This window comes from Doryrhamphus excisus, linkage group LG2, assembly GCF_037039965.1.
Source record: "Doryrhamphus excisus strain RoL-2023G ecotype Guam linkage group LG2, RoL_Dexc_Guam_v1.1, whole genome shotgun sequence".
NCBI lineage: Eukaryota > Metazoa > Chordata > Actinopteri > Syngnathiformes > Syngnathidae > Doryrhamphus > Doryrhamphus excisus.
The window spans coordinates 26780157-26795802 of NC_136358.1; the positions used below are offsets into that span (position 1 = coordinate 26780157).

The 15646-nt window shown below is 40.7% G+C and overlaps 2 protein-coding genes and 1 pseudogene across 6 annotated transcripts; all 3 read right to left on the bottom strand.

Moving 5' to 3' along the window:
* Nucleotides 1–520: 520 nt before the first annotated feature.
* cbx7b (chromobox homolog 7b) lies at nt 521–3762 on the bottom strand. Of its 4 annotated transcripts, none has more exons than XM_058062608.2 (6): nt 3466–3762; nt 2276–2319; nt 2121–2186; nt 1970–2051; nt 1529–1877; nt 521–1423 (listed from the first exon to the last, which is right to left on the bottom strand). In XM_058062608.2, the coding sequence occupies exons 1-6, from the start codon at nt 3535–3537 to the stop codon at nt 1236–1238; spliced, it is 801 nt and encodes a 266-aa protein (XP_057918591.2). In that variant the 5' UTR covers nt 3538–3762; the 3' UTR covers nt 521–1235. The 4 variants fall into 4 exon arrangements, with proteins under 4 accessions (XP_057918591.2, XP_057918592.2, XP_057918593.2 ...); XM_058062609.2 differs by having other exon boundaries at nt 1970–2036; nt 3466–3761; XM_058062610.2 differs by lacking the exon at nt 3466–3762 and adding an exon at nt 3362–3436.
* A 1278-nt stretch (nt 3763–5040) lies between these two features.
* On the bottom strand, nt 5041–10765 carry josd1 (Josephin domain containing 1). Its single transcript, XM_058061633.2, has 5 exons — nt 10646–10765; nt 9596–10246; nt 9390–9518; nt 8151–8345; nt 5041–7417 (listed from the first exon to the last, which is right to left on the bottom strand). Exons 2-5 carry the CDS (start codon nt 9931–9933, stop codon nt 7318–7320), a joined length of 762 nt encoding a protein of 253 aa, XP_057917616.1. The 5' UTR covers nt 9934–10246; nt 10646–10765; the 3' UTR covers nt 5041–7317.
* Nucleotides 10766–12028: 1263 nt separating this feature from the next.
* Nucleotides 12029–15629, bottom strand: LOC131110000 (GTPase IMAP family member 1-like; annotated as a pseudogene). Its single transcript, XR_013627002.1, has 7 exons — nt 15501–15629; nt 14077–14145; nt 13599–13649; nt 13441–13491; nt 13306–13356; nt 13110–13160; nt 12029–12916 (listed from the first exon to the last, which is right to left on the bottom strand). The product of XR_013627002.1 is annotated as a GTPase IMAP family member 1-like (transcript).
* Between the last annotated feature and the right edge of the window lie 17 nt (nt 15630–15646).

Genomic DNA, 15646 nt, shown 5'->3' on the forward strand with positions numbered 1-15646 from the left:
ATTCTTACTACACCCGGTTAAGTCTTAATTCATTATTACTTGACTTAAAGGGGACCTGTGATGCTCATTTTCTTTGTTTTGAGTTGCAAACTCGATAAATAAACAGACCGTTTCGGAAATACAAGGAAATACAGCTGGAATAGGTGCAGATTCTGGAAGATCTAGAAAGCTTTGTGTGTGGGTTATTGTGTTTCGCTGCTCTAGAGGAGTCCACAAGTGAACATGAGCATGGTAGATCCCCTTTACGTTTACAACTTTTTCAACCCATTTTCTTCTGGTAAGTTTTGACTTCATTACTGTAATATTTGGAATTTATTGTCATTGCATTGTGATTGTTTTGTTTGATATTCTCTATAAAATAATCTTCTATATGCTCATAAAATAAAAAAAACAAACAAAAAATAAACTACTACATCATTCTTGTAAAATTGTGACTTTTTCTTGCAAGATTCCAATTATTTATTATGAGGAAAATTACTTTCAACTTTCTTATTAAATTATGTTTTTCGAATGTGCCCTACATGCTATGCTGAGGTTTAAATTATCTGTGTTAAAACATACAACAGTGATAGTCCATCAGTGCAATAAACTTCATTATACAGTAGGTCTTTTAGTGCAATATTCCTGTGGGTTCCTGTACTTTTTTACTACATTCAAAACTCTTTGTGTTCCCTTTAAAAGTGTGACCGCCACGGGTGCCGTTCAAGAGCATCTATACGGGGAGTGGAGAGCAATACAGTAGATCCCCGCATATTCATAGATTTATTCTCTGTGCTTGAAATTGTTTTTTTATGGTAACTTTAATACAAAGTGGTTTGATGACTTGATGAATCCAACAGAGGGCGCTGTTTCACAAGTCACTCAACAAGATGCTATCTGAGTCCATTATTCACATTGTAGTGGGTCCTGGATCATAACCCACGGATAGCAGGGATCTAGTGTATTAAATGGTATCATGTTGTGTTAGGCGGCCATATTGACATATTGACAATTAGTGCAAATAAGCATTACAGACAATAAACATCCCCACCTATCATCGTTCATATTGGCTTATTTGTTTTTTGCTTTAGTGCTCGGCAACACGCATGCACGTGTGTCTAACCTCCCTTCCTCTCAAGGCAACGTGTCCGGGGTGCATGGAAACAAGCCACAGGCTGGACAGGAAGTCGTCATTAAGTTGACAAGCAGAGACGAGACGCTGACGCTGAAAACTCCGTTTTTTTGCCCCAAACCGTTCAAACCTCCAGCCCCCACACTCGGAAGAAGCCTTTGGCCGCCCGTGACTCTCGGAACGTCACGGTGAGAGAATTGAGGGTGACGTCCGTGACCGTCACCTCTCCTGGACCGATGACGGGTTTCCAGATGGCGTCCGTCATCTCCACTCGGCCAATAGGGGGGCTCCACTGGGGCGGCCTCTTCTGACCTAAAAGTGGAAGACTTTATTGATCTTTATTGAGGAAGGGAAACAATACAACACCACATGTTGACAAATGACCCCTGACCCTGAATGTCGACGTCACAAACTAACCTTGAGGCGTGCTGGAGCTTTTTTCTGTTGTCTCCTCATCTTCTACCATGACCATTTCTTCATCTTCTTCCTCTCCTTGGCCTTTCCAGTCCTCCTGTGTCGGACTCACGGGCCTCGAGTTAAGGCATCTGGTCTGCGGCCTCCTCTTACTGCCTTGGTAACAACGCGCCCCTCTGCAGCCACTGTACGACTCGTCTTCTTCTTCCTCGTCGTCCTCGTCTTCCTCCTCCTCGTCCTCCTCCTCGTCCTCCTCCAGACCCAACGAGTGGGTCAGGGAGAGACGTAAACGTGGTAGGCGCGTGTCTGCGGTCTTGTGAGCGCTGCGAAGGTCCATGGTGTAGACTGTATTCTGAATGCACACCAAGAATCAGGCACACCATCATTGGCAATGAGGTGGGAGAAGATATGACGTCACACATCGCTAATTTAATGAAGGTGAACCTGCAACAAGAGTCTTTTGGCTTTGGATCCTTTCCTCCTGTGACTCAGCGTTCTGTCCCTCTGCTCTCTAGGAAAGACGAGACTATTAACAGTCTCCAATTTGTCATCCAAAACAAATTGTTCCGCATATCCTTTTTCCGGAAATACATACTTCTCTTCATAGGCTTGGACTAAACGCTGGTCCAGAATGTGTTCCTCAGGTTCCCAGGTGCTGTACCTGTAAAAGGTTATACATAATTCAGCAGCATCCCTGCAATTCATGGATGCAGATTTAGGTTGTGTTATGTTTTCTCACGTCATACTCACTTTGGAGGCCACCCTTTCCATTTCAACAGGTACTCCACGTTCCCCTGTGGAAATAAAATAGGAGGTTTTGAAGTAACATGGAAGGTCATTAGACTTTAGCGTGTTTCCAAAGTGTAGTCCTCCATTTGGCCACTTGGGGGCAGAGGCTTCACGTTATAAAGGAAGTACTGTAAGCCGTTATGAATTAGTATGGTGTAACTCCTATCAACATATATTCCTCCTTTATTTTTCTTTCTTTACGACAAAAAAGACCCTTTACATTTTACTATTTGGGCGGGTTTACTCCCAATCAAAATAACATTTGTATTGTACTAAATGAACCTGATTGAAAGTGTTGATGCAGCCGTTTCAAGGCACGTGCATTATAGTGCTAGCCACCTGATATTCGATGCTAACTGTCGTTAGCCTGTAATAAATAGCCTTGACTTTCTTCCCTGGACTTTTTCAAGATTAAAAAAAATGGATACAATGTTGACTTTTAAAAGAGATTTCACAGCCTAAAGCTATGATATATTTAGTCGTACGGTTGTCCTGGAGTCCATGACAGCTTTTGTCTTGACTCCATGTTAACGTAATGGGGACCAAAGGCACTATTTTCCGGTATAAAATCTGTGCTAACTTTAATATTTGGTGTAATAACGCATCAAATTGAAGTTAAAGTCACGCTTTATCATATAGAATGATTCACAGACTTCATTTTACAAATTAAAAAAAATGTTGCAACATTGCTACTAATAGTTAACAAGTTTGATATATTAGCGATAATGTTGTAATTGGTTTTGTTTACCCTAAAACATTTGTAAAGTTTATTAAAACTATACAGTAAGAGAAATATTTTAAAATATTTCGGCTCTGAAATAACAAAGGTGTTGTTATGAGCGAAATCCAAGCAACGCACAACGTGTTTCATTTGCATGAAAATAACAAGCAAGGAAAACAGGCCCTGAACACAACACTGACAGGAAGATCAAACAATTTGCGCTGTTTTGTTGCGCTGTTGTGCAACAATAAAACAACACAACACTTGCCTCTTTAAATTAGATAACCAGCTTATGCTGCCCATTTAATCTGCCAGGCTGTCATTACCATGCTTTTATAACACCGGCGCCACGGTTCCTTGCTTCCAAGCCACGTTCACAAGGTGGAAGGAAACGGCTCATTTTGGGGGATATAACTGAAGTGGTTGTTACCTTCCGAACTCTTTTCTTGACGATTGATTCCACGGCAAACACTTGCTCGCCGATCGCTGACAGCTCCATCATCAATGCGCGCGTCTCCGACCTGCCAAAAAGTGGCGTCTTTTTTTTTCGCCTCAATCCGAGCTAGCGAGAGCCGGACTGGTGCCCCGCTTCCAACACGACCGCCGGGTTAGAGTCCCGACAGTTTGAGGGTGATTTAATGGCAGCAACTTGGACGTGTCGAATCTGCGACACATCTGCACACAGCTCAGCGCGACCCCGTTTAGGGGCGAGAGCGCGCCCTGCTCTACTTTGCTGCGCGCGCGCCCCCTCTAGTGGTGGAAGTGTGAGCGAGCACGCGAGGCATCAGGTCTTCACGATCTAATGCAAAATAAAAGAATAAAATGAGCAAAAAAAACATAACGGTAACGAGAAAAGGTATAAATATTAATACCAACTAGTGTCAATGCCTGAATTATTGCGTGAAATTTTGAAACGTAGAACAACTGCAGGAATAGTTTGGAAGATGAGCCGAAGCAGAACTGAAATGCATGATAGTAGTAAGTGTTTACATATGTGTTTACCCATGAAAATAGCAACAAATGTTTGTATGCTAACATTAGCATGTTAACATCTGTGTTTATATACGTGTGAAAATACAAAAAATGCTAACATGCTAACATTTGCATGCTAACACCTACCATGATAGTGCTAAATATTGATATACATATATATTTACCCATGAAAATAGAAAAAAATGTGAGTATGCTAATGTTAGCATTGTTAGAATGTTAACATTAGCATACTCTTAGCATTATTATTATTACTATTATTATTACCTGACACTATCATTCTAGGACCTAGGTGTTAGCATGCTAATGTTAGCATTGTTAGCATGTTAACATTAGCATGCATTATTATTATTATTACCCGGCGCTATCATTCTAGGACCTAGGTGTTAATAATGTTAACATGCTAACAATGCTAACATTAGCATGCTAACACCTAGGTCCTAGAATGAAAGAACCTAGGTGTTAGCATGCTAATGTTAGCATTGTTAGCATGTTAACATTAGCATGCATTATTATTATTATTACCCGGCGCTATCATTCTAGGACCTAGGTGTTAATAATGTTAACATGCTAACAATGCTAACATTAGCATGCTAACACCTAGGTCCTAGAATGATAGAACCTAGGTGTTAATAATGTTAACATGCTAACATTAGTATGCTAACACCTAGGTCCTAGAATGATAGAACCTAGGTGTTAATAATGTTAACATGCTAACATTAGCATGCTAACACCTAGGTCCTAGAATGATAGGACCTAGGTGTTAATAATGTTAAAATGCTAACATTAGCATGCTAACACTAAAGCTGTGTTTATAGTATATATGTCTACAATAGCAAAACATGCTACTATGCTAATGTTAACATGGTAACATTAGCATGCTAACACCTAGAATGATAGTGCTAAGTGTTTATATATGTATTTACCCATTAAAAGGGACCTGGAACCGATTAACCACAATAAAGGAGGCATATTATTGGCATTAAAGCTTGACAGATCAACATATGATTTATAGAACAATGCAAGCATTGTAAATAACCAAATCAGTGAAGACATCTTTAATGGTCTGCTCGTCTACATTAGTGCTTTGGAATACACGTGTGAAAGTGCCCACGCACCTTTTCATGTAAACAATTTAAGGCCGGTATTGTCACAAAGAAGACAACACATGTAAATAGAAACAGCGGATACATCTCAAGAGCTACAACATTGAATCTCTCATAAGGCTAATTTCACAATACAACCACACGAGCCCACTAAATCCACTTTCTTTTTTGTTTGATTCCATCACAACCACCTCTGCACGTGACAACCCACACTATAGGTGAACATGACAGACCCCCCCAAACGTTGTGTGCAGGTTTGATAACGCTACAGGTGACTGCTGCAATGGTCACTTTGATGAACTGTTTGGTGAGAACGGTGGGTAGTACGGAAAAGAATGCACTTCCGATCAGAGTCTTATCTGCTAATTATGTCACGTTTGACTGCTTAAAAGTATGAAGACATTTCTTTATACATTGTCATATGCAATTAATGTCGACATGATCACTTGCACAATTCCATGATGTCCGCACTGTAAACTTTAAAAGTACATTTGCTATGAATATTTCATTACTGCATCACAGGCCTACTGCGAGGCGTTTCTAACATGTTCATTCTCTCATGAAATGTTAGAAAAACCTCTCCGCGTCAAACCGAGCGTCACTCTGGGAAAAGGCATGGATATCATAGATTGTGCAAATGGTCAGATACTGTAATCTTAGTATGTACTGTATAATTGAGCACTACATTCATGATTTAAAACACAATTGCAAGTGTCCTATCTGTGCAATGATAGATACATCTACTTTACTGTTTTAACATCATGTATAACTGAGAAAGTACATAAAAACACCAAACACTGGGATTTCGGGTCGAAAAGGTCGATTTGGAGCCACCTGATGAAGATAAATTGGCTTTTTATTCTCTGCCTGAAGAGTTGAACACCGCTGAAGGGTGAACTCACTGAAACTACGAACAACTCAAACTCATTTGATACGCTGCTATTACCAAAAAAAAAAAAAAAAGATAGCTTATTATTATACACTTTACACTGCGATTGTTTTGTGCATGAAAATGAAGTGTGCAACATGGTCGTTGTTTGGTGAAATGATGTGATATTATGATGCTGTAACTGTAGCAGCAGGCAGCAACGTCCAAATCATCGCAGACCAACAGCACACCAACAAATGCAACAGGAAAGTCTTGCATTTGACAAATAATTGCAAAAGATGCAAGTTGCAAGTTCACACACCAAAACAGGGACAACCAGACATGATGGATATCCATCTCTAAAGACAATCTTTGCGTCATAAAAACGGCTTACTCTGTAATACTGTTAAATATTACATCTCTAGTGCTTGGCTGATTTTTTTTTTTTTATGTGAACCTGCAACATTTCACTCATGCAGTTCTTTTGGGAGTTATTATTTTTGCATCTGCTTCTGACCCTGTGATTGTGGTATTATTAATTTGCAGCATTTTCATGTTATAAATGTATGTTTTGGATCATTTGGACATTGCTGTGCATTTGGCCCTATTGGTCACTGTAGCAATACAGCATTTCTTTGACCACTACTACTACAGGATAGAAGTAAAAAAAAAAGAAAAAAAAAAAGATGCAGCAACTACCACAAACATCCACTAGAGGGACTATTTGCATTGCTGCGTTGCCAAAGTAAACTGCTGAGTCTGCAAGACTGTACAGTAAAGGCTCTCACTTCTGTGCCTGTGGTGTCCAAAAAGTGGATGTAACACAAAAAGTGACCTCTGATAAGATAAGACAAAAACAAGAAGGAGTGAGACGCCGTCGCAACAAAGTGAAGAAGGGCACGCTTTGGTGAAAGTGAAGGAACGGCAAATAAACTATTCCCTCCGTTTAAGGAGAGCCGAAAACACAAAACCAAATTCAAGAGTACTCCCAGAACTTTGGAGACTTGAACAGTAAAAAGGACAAAAAACATTAAAACCAGCAGATCACAAGTGACTGAAAAATAGTCTGGATATGTCGTATAAAAACACAAGAATAGCAGAAATTGAATAATAATCTTCTTTGAAGTAAATAACTCATTATTCTTCCCTGGAAAAGTGTTTGCTTCCTTCATTGCTTTTGCATCCAATCAAGAGAATCCAGCCATTATTGTGTAACCCCCCCCCTAAAAAAAAAAGAATAATTCCACCAGTATGCAATTGGCTGTGTGCATTAATTAAATTAATCTCAACCGCAGGCTGTGATTGGCTGTTTCAGTCCTCAGCTGTCAGAGCGCCATGTTTGCTGCGCCTCCACTTCCTCCGACACGACTAAGAGAAGTTCACAGCTCTTCCCTCTGAGCTGCTGGCGCAGGAACTTCCTGGTTTGGGGTCAGGAGTTACAAGAAAAAAAAGAAAAGAAGGGTTTCAGCGAATAAAAAAATGATATTTCCATTTAATTGAAACAAATACAGTGTTTGCTCTCTTTCTGATTTATTACTTTTCCTCAAAATTAATGTTTCAGATGCATCCATTTTCTATGCCACTTATCCCCACTAGGGGGCCACAGGGCTAAATTGAGCCAAGCATTGATGTTGTTTTTGTTCAGGGGTGGTTTTGGTCTTGGGACTCTGCCATATCAGGCCATCTTTGCCAGTATCTGTCTTATGGTGGCGGCATGAACACTCACCTTAACTGAGGCAAATTTCTTTGGGTGTTCTTGTGGGGTCTTTTGTGACTTTTTGTATAATTTATCACCGCGCTCTTAGGGTCATTTTGGTTGGCCGGCCACTCTTGGAAAAGTTCACCACTGTTCCATGCGTTCGCTATTTGTGGATAATGGCTCTCACTGTGGTTTGCTGGAGTCCCAAAGCTTTAGAAATGGCTTTATATAATAATATGTCATTTCTTCAGACTGATAGATCTCAAATGCTCCCTGTTATGTTACAACAACAGGGCGGGTTTTGATGTTTTTTCTACCTTAATAATAATATTTTTTATTAAAAAATGCATTGCAGAATGAAGAGGAGGTGATGGCACCGGCACTCTCCACTTAACCATCTACAGTAGCTACATGACAGCACTTGAAGTAACCAAACCTTCCGTCCCTCTCACCTGAGCTCATCTGGACTACCGATCGGTTGAGGCCCCCGGAGCTTGGAGTCCAGGTTGTAGTAGACTCCCGCAACTTCTCTCACCCCGATCCAGTGTTGACGTTTGAGTGGCAGCTGCAGAGGTCCCCAGCGAAGATTGGACGGAACGTTGAGAATGAAGCCGGTCACGTTGGACAGCTCGATGCTGCCGACGTCCCTGGAAGAGCAAAGATGGCGTTTCAATTGTCTTAAAGCTGTAGACGCACACATTGTACATTCGAAAATGTTTGATGGTTCCATAAGGCAAACTCGCACCATCTCATGGTAGACCGACACTGTCAGAGGACGCCGAACACAAAAATAACTACCTGGTGTTGCAGTTGGAGCGTGTAAATATATCACTATTGATTAGTTGCGTTAAATCAGCACTGCCTATTGGTTAATTGATGACGTCACACCAGTTAACAGATTCAAAGCAGCTCCTTCACACAATACTCAATCTGGAGTATTATGTCTTTTTCTATGGTACCCATTATGTCATTGGATGCTCATATCACCTCCTACTTCGGAATGTGACAAAAATGAAAAAAAAATAATAATAAAATTAAAATAAAAAATAAATAAAATAAAACAAAATTTAAAAAATAAAAACTTAAACTGGGCGGCACGGTGGAGAAGTGGTTAGCACACAGACCTCACAGCTAGGAGACCAGGGTTCAATTCCATGTGTGGGTTTTTCTCCGGTTTCCTCCCACATTCCAAAAACATGCTAGGTTAATTAGCCACTCCAAATTGTCCATAGGTATGAATGTGAGTGTGAATGGTTGTTTGTCTATATGTGCCCTGTGATTGGCTGGCCACCAGTCCAGGATGTACCCGCCTCCCACCCAAAGACAGCTGGGATAGGCTCCAGCACCCCCGCGACCCTCGTGAGGAAAAGCGGTAGAAAATGAATGAATGAAAAAACTTAAACTATATTAAGAAAGCAGGAAGTGAACAAATGTAACAGTTAGTGATTGTAAAAGTACCAGATGGAGGGGTAGGATTTAATAAGCTTTGCTTCTTCCTACTCCTTTTGGACATGTGGAACTGTGAACTGATTATGGGATGCACTCAATTGTAATCTGATGCATGTTCAAATGAAATAAAACCATTAGCATTAGCATTAGCATTACCAAAAGGTAAACAACGTACGGTTGCAGTTTAATACAATTTTCGGTGTCCCTATGATAACTTTTGCTTCACTGACAAGTCCACTGACCTTCTTTTATCCCACCAAACTGCCTCAAAGCCTCTTGTCTGCAAGGCGGCCATGATGACATTTACGTCGTAGTTCCCGTTTCCCAGCATGCTCTTCTTATGAGGCGTCACCAGAGTGCTGGGAGAAAGCCTGCGACGAGTCAAGAGGAGAAGCATCACATGCGTGCACGGGACTCAAACACGGGTTTCCACAACGAGACCGCCCACCTCTGGTAGATCTCCTGCAAGGTGTCCCTACTGAAGGCCGAGCCATCCTGGAAGACGTTATTGAGCGCGTGCAGGGCGCACAGCTCCCGCCGCTGCTTCTCGTGGTAAATAGCCGGACGCGTCAGCGACGCTTGAGGAAGTTGCGGCGCCGTGAGCGAGGAAGAGGAGGACGAAAGCTCCTGCTGCGGATCCCTGCACCTTCGCTCTTCTGCTCTCACCGCCTCCCCTCCAACTCCAGCTTTCTGCTTGCTGACCTTCCAAGGCATGCAGCCCAACTCCTGCAGGCTTCCTTTGCCTTTCCCCTTCCACTCTCCGCCTGGATACGGAGTGCTGCCCATCCCGGGTTCTTTGTCACCTTCTTCAGGAAGCTACATCTGCATCATGACAACCATCGCCATGGTAACCTCTCAGCCGCTTTGGAAGAGAGGATCTTTTGTGTTTGTGGATGATTGAAGGGGACGTGAGGGTTTAAATCGGGAAAGCGGACATCGGCAGAGCATGGGATAACGGAAGAAGAGATGGATTACACCTCCACCTCAGAGATGATGGTGACTTCCTTCATCCTGCGTGCTACTTCTAGCTTACAGTTGGGCTTTTTCTTCCATCACCAGGCTGCCAAACATCCACTGTAAAAGGGCCGATGTCCAAGACCTGTCAAAGCACATCACAAAACATAGCTTAGAGTCAGAAGTGCCAAAGGAAACACTTTGCTCCTTAAAAATAGCTCAAATGTTGGTCAGCAGACCCCAAAATGAGAAGGTAAACATCCTCGGCAGCTTGGACTGCTTGAAGGAAGCTGGCTGCTCAGTTGGCTAGTAACGAGAATACAAAAGCAACAAACACTCACACATATTCATCTATGGTGACTCTTATCCCCTGACACAAATGTCACACATCCTAAAAAAACCACGCAGTCCACGTCCAGATTGCAGCCGAGCCACAACAGTGACAGCCTGGCTCGACGCGACAACATTGTCTTGAGCAAACAAGCCCGAGCAGCGCCTGCTTTTGTTACGTCGAATAACTTGTTTTCGGACAAGGACAACTCACCAAGTCGCTGCCGTGGCAAACCCAAACGTCGCCCACTGCTCCGGGGAGTGAAATCGGACTCTGTTCCTTCTCACAGAGCAGTTGCGTCCTTTGTCTTTTGCCACTTTTCACCAAGTGGCAGTCTGCGTCTGCTCAGTGCGCATGCGCAACAGCGTCACTCTCCATGTTGCCGTGACTTTCTGCGTCACCAAAAGGGGGGGGGGTGAACACTGGTGGGGAGAAAGACGCTGCAATTTTGGTATCGATTCAATACCAAGTTTCCGATACGGATTCGGTATTGGGACCTTTTACTAAGTTTTTTCCCCAATGCCTCATAACAGTGTTGATTCCAGGGCTCCACCCACTTCCGGTGACAATGTCATGCTAAGGTGCACAAATAAAAGGCAATGGAAGTGTTGGTAATTGTCAATGTCATCTATACGTCCCTTTCTTTTATTTTTATGGTAAATGTAGGACTTTATTCTTGTGCATTTATGACTTTTTTATGGTAAATGTATGATTTGATTCCTGTAAATGTAACAAAATGTTTCTCCTAAATTTGTGACTTTATTCTTGTAAATTTATGTCTTTTTTCTCATAAAATGTATTACTTTATTCTTGTAAATTTATGACTTTATTCTTGTGAATTTCCGACTATTTTCTGAGAAATGTATTACTTTAATTTTTGACAGTTTTTTCTCTTAAATTTGTGACTTTCTTCGTGTACATTTATGTATTTTTTTCTCGTAAAATGTATGACTTAATTCTTGTAAATATATGGCTTTATTATTGTAAATAAATGACTTTATTCTTGTAAATTTACGACTATTTTCTGAGAAATGTATTACTTTAATTTTGGAAATTTACAACTTTTTTGCCTAAATTTGTGACTTTCTTCTTGTACATTTATGTCTTTTTTCTCGTAAAATTTATTATTTTATTCTTATAAATGCATGACTTTATTCTTGTAAATTTACGACTATTTTCTGAGGAATTTATTACTTTAAGTTTTGAAACTTTTTTCTCCAAAATTTGTGACTTTCTTCTTGTACATTTATGTCTTTTTTTCTCGCAAAATGTATTATTTTTATTCTTGTAAATTTATGACTTTATTCTTGTAAATTTACAACTATTTTCTGAGAAATGTATTACTTTAATTTTTGAAATGTACAACTTTTTTCTCCTAAATTTGTGACTTTCTTCTTGTAAATGTGCCTTTATTCTCAAAATTGTAGATTTTTTTTAATGTAGCCTTACCTGTTCAATTGTTGTTCAACTGAGATTATTTGAGTGTGCTTATATATTTAAACGTTAAATAAGGCTAACAATATCCCGTATGTAAATATACTAACTGACCAACAAACAAGGATGGAATAATAAAAGTAATTGTGTCTTTTTATTTTTTTGAATGACCAACGATCAAATATTTGTGTAACATTATTATTAATGAATTCATTTTTGTTTTAGAGTAAAGCAACAATCAATAAAAAAAATGAGCTGTGGCTGGACAATGGCAACCAGGGCTGCATTTTGGACACCCCTGCTCTACTTGTAGTCCACTTTTCTGGCCAGCTCAGAGGTCATGTTACCAAGCAGCTCCTCTCTGAAACGCTCCTCCCTCCTCTGCAGCTCATGCACAAAAAACTGCCCCCTCAGCGCCTTCAGCTCCATCACACGCCCCACCAGCTTCCCGCGTGTCACGCTCTGCACCTCCGGAGGCTGATCGGGCCTGGTGTCCAGCAGCTCAGGCCTCTGTCCGCATAGAGACGTCAGCGTCTGGAGACCTCCAGCATCCACATCTAGCAGTTGCTCGCCGGTGCGCTTTGGGCCCAAGCAGTCAGCATGGGTGAGTGAGCACTGGGATGATGTACTCCAGGACCCCATCTCCGAACAGTTCCAAAGTAGCTTGGATGACTTGCATCGAGTCCTGCTGCATGTTCTTGCTGGAGCGTGGTGCCCGCATCACCAGCAAAATGGCATGTGGACCAGGGCCTGCAAGCTGAACACTCCTCAAAGCTTCCCTCGCTTTCTGGTTTCTCCCCAAAGATGGACCCAGTAGATCTGGAGTGTCGATCACGGTGACCTCTCTACCATCCACTACAGACCTTCTTATGGTGCTCTCCGTGAGAGGTCCGTCAGCTTGTGCTTCACTGCAGCCCAGCAAAGTGTTTGTCACTGAAGTGCGTCCTCCTCCGGCAGGGCCAAGGAGGATCAGCCTTAGGTCTGCTTTTAATGGACTGGAGAGGTTCAGTCTGGTGTTTTCAAACTCCAAAGACCCATCGCTTGATGATCCTGCATAAGTGACAAAAGTCAGTCGGGTTCATGGTGGAATCTGGACTATTTGCAAAAATCACACATTTTCATGATCATTTGTTGTCAGGTAGAATTTTTTGCTCCAAACAACAATATTACTTAACCCATTGACCCCTGACTCTCTATTAAATAATAAATAGAAGAGTCAAATCTAAAAGTAACAAGAACTGACCTGTAATGACCCTGATGACAGGAAGCATCCATTTGAATTTAGATGAACAAGCTGATGGAGGAATTTGATTATTTTCATTATAAATTAGTTTTATTGCTATTATTTTAAAACAAACAAAAATCCCTCCACCAATTATTTGAATTATTATTTCATAAAAACAGAAAATCAAGAACAATAAAACAAAAAACTGACTTACCTACAAAGAATTTCCAAACTCTAGACAGCCATTTACACAGACTCTGGATTCCTATATAAGACACAACATGGAGGACAGGTCCGTGTGTGTGTGTGTTGTTTAGGGTTTGTGAGGGATTATTTTTGCATGTTGTACCTCGGAGGGTCCTCACAAGGCGGCTCACCCAGCCCCAAAGAGCTGATAGACCTGAGCAGCACACATACACTATGAGAGGTGCATTATATAGTTCTTGGGAGTTTGATCATGAAGACCAAAACACACATCATGACTTGACTTGACTTGACTTGACTCACCAGTTATAGAGCAAAAAAGACGAATTGGCCATCGGATCAGTGCTGGCAGGGCTGCAGGGATAAGACGGTTTGACTGTAAGTGTTGCCTAAATGCCTTAAAAATGATATTCAACTACTGGTTTAGGGGTGTCAACAAGGCCCGCATACGGAAAAATTGTGCACAAACCAGTGTAACAAATGTACAGCATAATATCCATGTAAAAAATGACTTAGAAACATGTTGAAAAGTAAAAGCAAAAGTGTGACAATATCATTGAAAGCTTAACTTTAAAATTCTTTAAACTTTAAAACTATCTGAAGGTGAACTTTAAACAGGAGGCATGTGACTGATTAGCGAAGATCTATTCAGTTACTCAACATCCATGATCAATACAAGAAACAAGCCGGTCAACACGTGAGTCAGTAAAGAGGCTTATTTGCTCAGGGAATCTTTCATTTTTCCTGACTGAAGCTAACCAGATGCGACTGAGTGACTGACTCTGTGAGAATCTGTAGAGAAGGTATCCCACCACGGTAATTTGGATGTTGCTGCTGTTCATCCACCAGCCTAAACAAGGAAGAAAATCACACCATTAGCTTTGCGTAATGGACACACGTCCGTCAAAATGTCTATTTGTGACACGCGGCTTGCTCCCGCTCAGTCGTCACAGATTTTGGATCAACATTTGCAACAATTATTACATTAGAGTATGCTCCAGAAACCTTCCCCTTCTTTCTTAGACATGGCTCATACACATATTAAACTCATTTTATATTATATATTGTATTATAGGCACTCATCACTACTAAAAAATAATGTAAAATGATTGTACTTTTATTTCTGATAATAAGTTGCTACTTTTTTCACATGATTTGAACCCTACGGCTTAAATAATACTTGCTAACAAGCTGCTACTACTAATCATTTATGTTGGCATGTAGTTATGTAAAAAGACATGTCAAATATATGGCAGATTGCACTGGATTGGGGCTGTACACTAAAAGAACTACAGTTCCCATGATCCTTAGAGAGATTCAGATTCAGGAAGTAGTGACGCTAATAGGTAGCTGTTGAACTTCGATGAAAAAAAGCGTCTCAGTTTTTTCCCACTGAGGAGCTTATTATACACTGGAACCTCAGTTAACGTCCGCCCCAATTAGCATGTACCGTTGAATATTTTTCATTTTGTCTGTTGTTAACACACTGCATAAGTCAAACTGTGTTCTTAATGTTTATTTTTTAAATCACAAAACAGCCTTCCTTGTTAGCGTCCATCAGCGGGCTAAACAAAATTACCAAATGTCATGTCGCTTGTCTATGACGTCACCAACAGTTGACGCAACAGTTTATACAACCATAAAACAATTCTAAATGCATATGAATGACGAATAAAAGAAATAAATGAACATTGACTGTGGCAGTGAAGGTAAAACTAACCTTAAATGTTCAATTGTGCCTTTCATCCATAATTTATATCTATTTCTAATTGTTTTGTGTGTGTAAAATTATAATTGTATATCTATGAAGTGATCATTTTTGTCTTTCTGGAACTGGGTGAATTGGGTTTACATTACTTCTTATTGGAAATTTGATTCGGTTAACATCTGTATCAGTTAGAGTCAGACCTGCTAGAAGTGGAAGTGTCATTTCTGCTTCACACTATGGTGCATTCAAGGACCACTGAAAATGTGAAATCTAAGTGACGCATAAAGACATAAACATGTAAATGTGAATGAGAATTTCTGTGGGGAAAAATAATTATTTTAACGAAAAATCTGTGCATGTACATGGATCCACTGTACTCACTTTTGTGAGGTACTGTATGTAGTAAGTCATGAATGAACCTTTGGCTGAACATTGTTATGTCCAACTGCAGTGACCTCCACGTTAATGTGCATAAATGTACTTTCAGTGCAAATTACCTGGAAGTGCATCCTCAGAGTTGCCAGTTTCACATTTGCAATCCATTACTTGAACAGAGTAAAGATCCTTGAAGAGTCAACAAAGCACACCGACTCCTTACAACTACTACTACTACTACTACTACAACAATGTGAATGAGTTGTTA

Coding starts and splice junctions, on each gene's coding strand:
- cbx7b (XM_058062608.2), bottom strand. CDS start 3,537: ATGATGGAGCTGTCAGCGATCGGCGAGCAAGTGTTTGCCGTGGAATCA. Junction 2,052..2,120: donor GTCCAAGCCTATGAAGAGAA/GTATGTATTTCC, acceptor GACTGTTAATAG/TCTCGTCTTTCCTAGAGAGC. Junction 1,424..1,528: donor AAGCTCCAGCACGCCTCAAG/GTTAGTTTGTGA, acceptor TTCCACTTTTAG/GTCAGAAGAGGCCGCCCCAG.
- josd1 (XM_058061633.2), bottom strand. CDS start 9,933: ATGGGCAGCACTCCGTATCCAGGCGGAGAGTGGAAGGGGAAAGGCAAA. Junction 8,346..9,389: donor GTTTGGTGGGATAAAAGAAG/GTCAGTGGACTT, acceptor TTGCTCTTCCAG/GGACGTCGGCAGCATCGAGC. Junction 7,418..8,150: donor GGTAGTCCAGATGAGCTCAG/GTGAGAGGGACG, acceptor ACCCCAAACCAG/GAAGTTCCTGCGCCAGCAGC.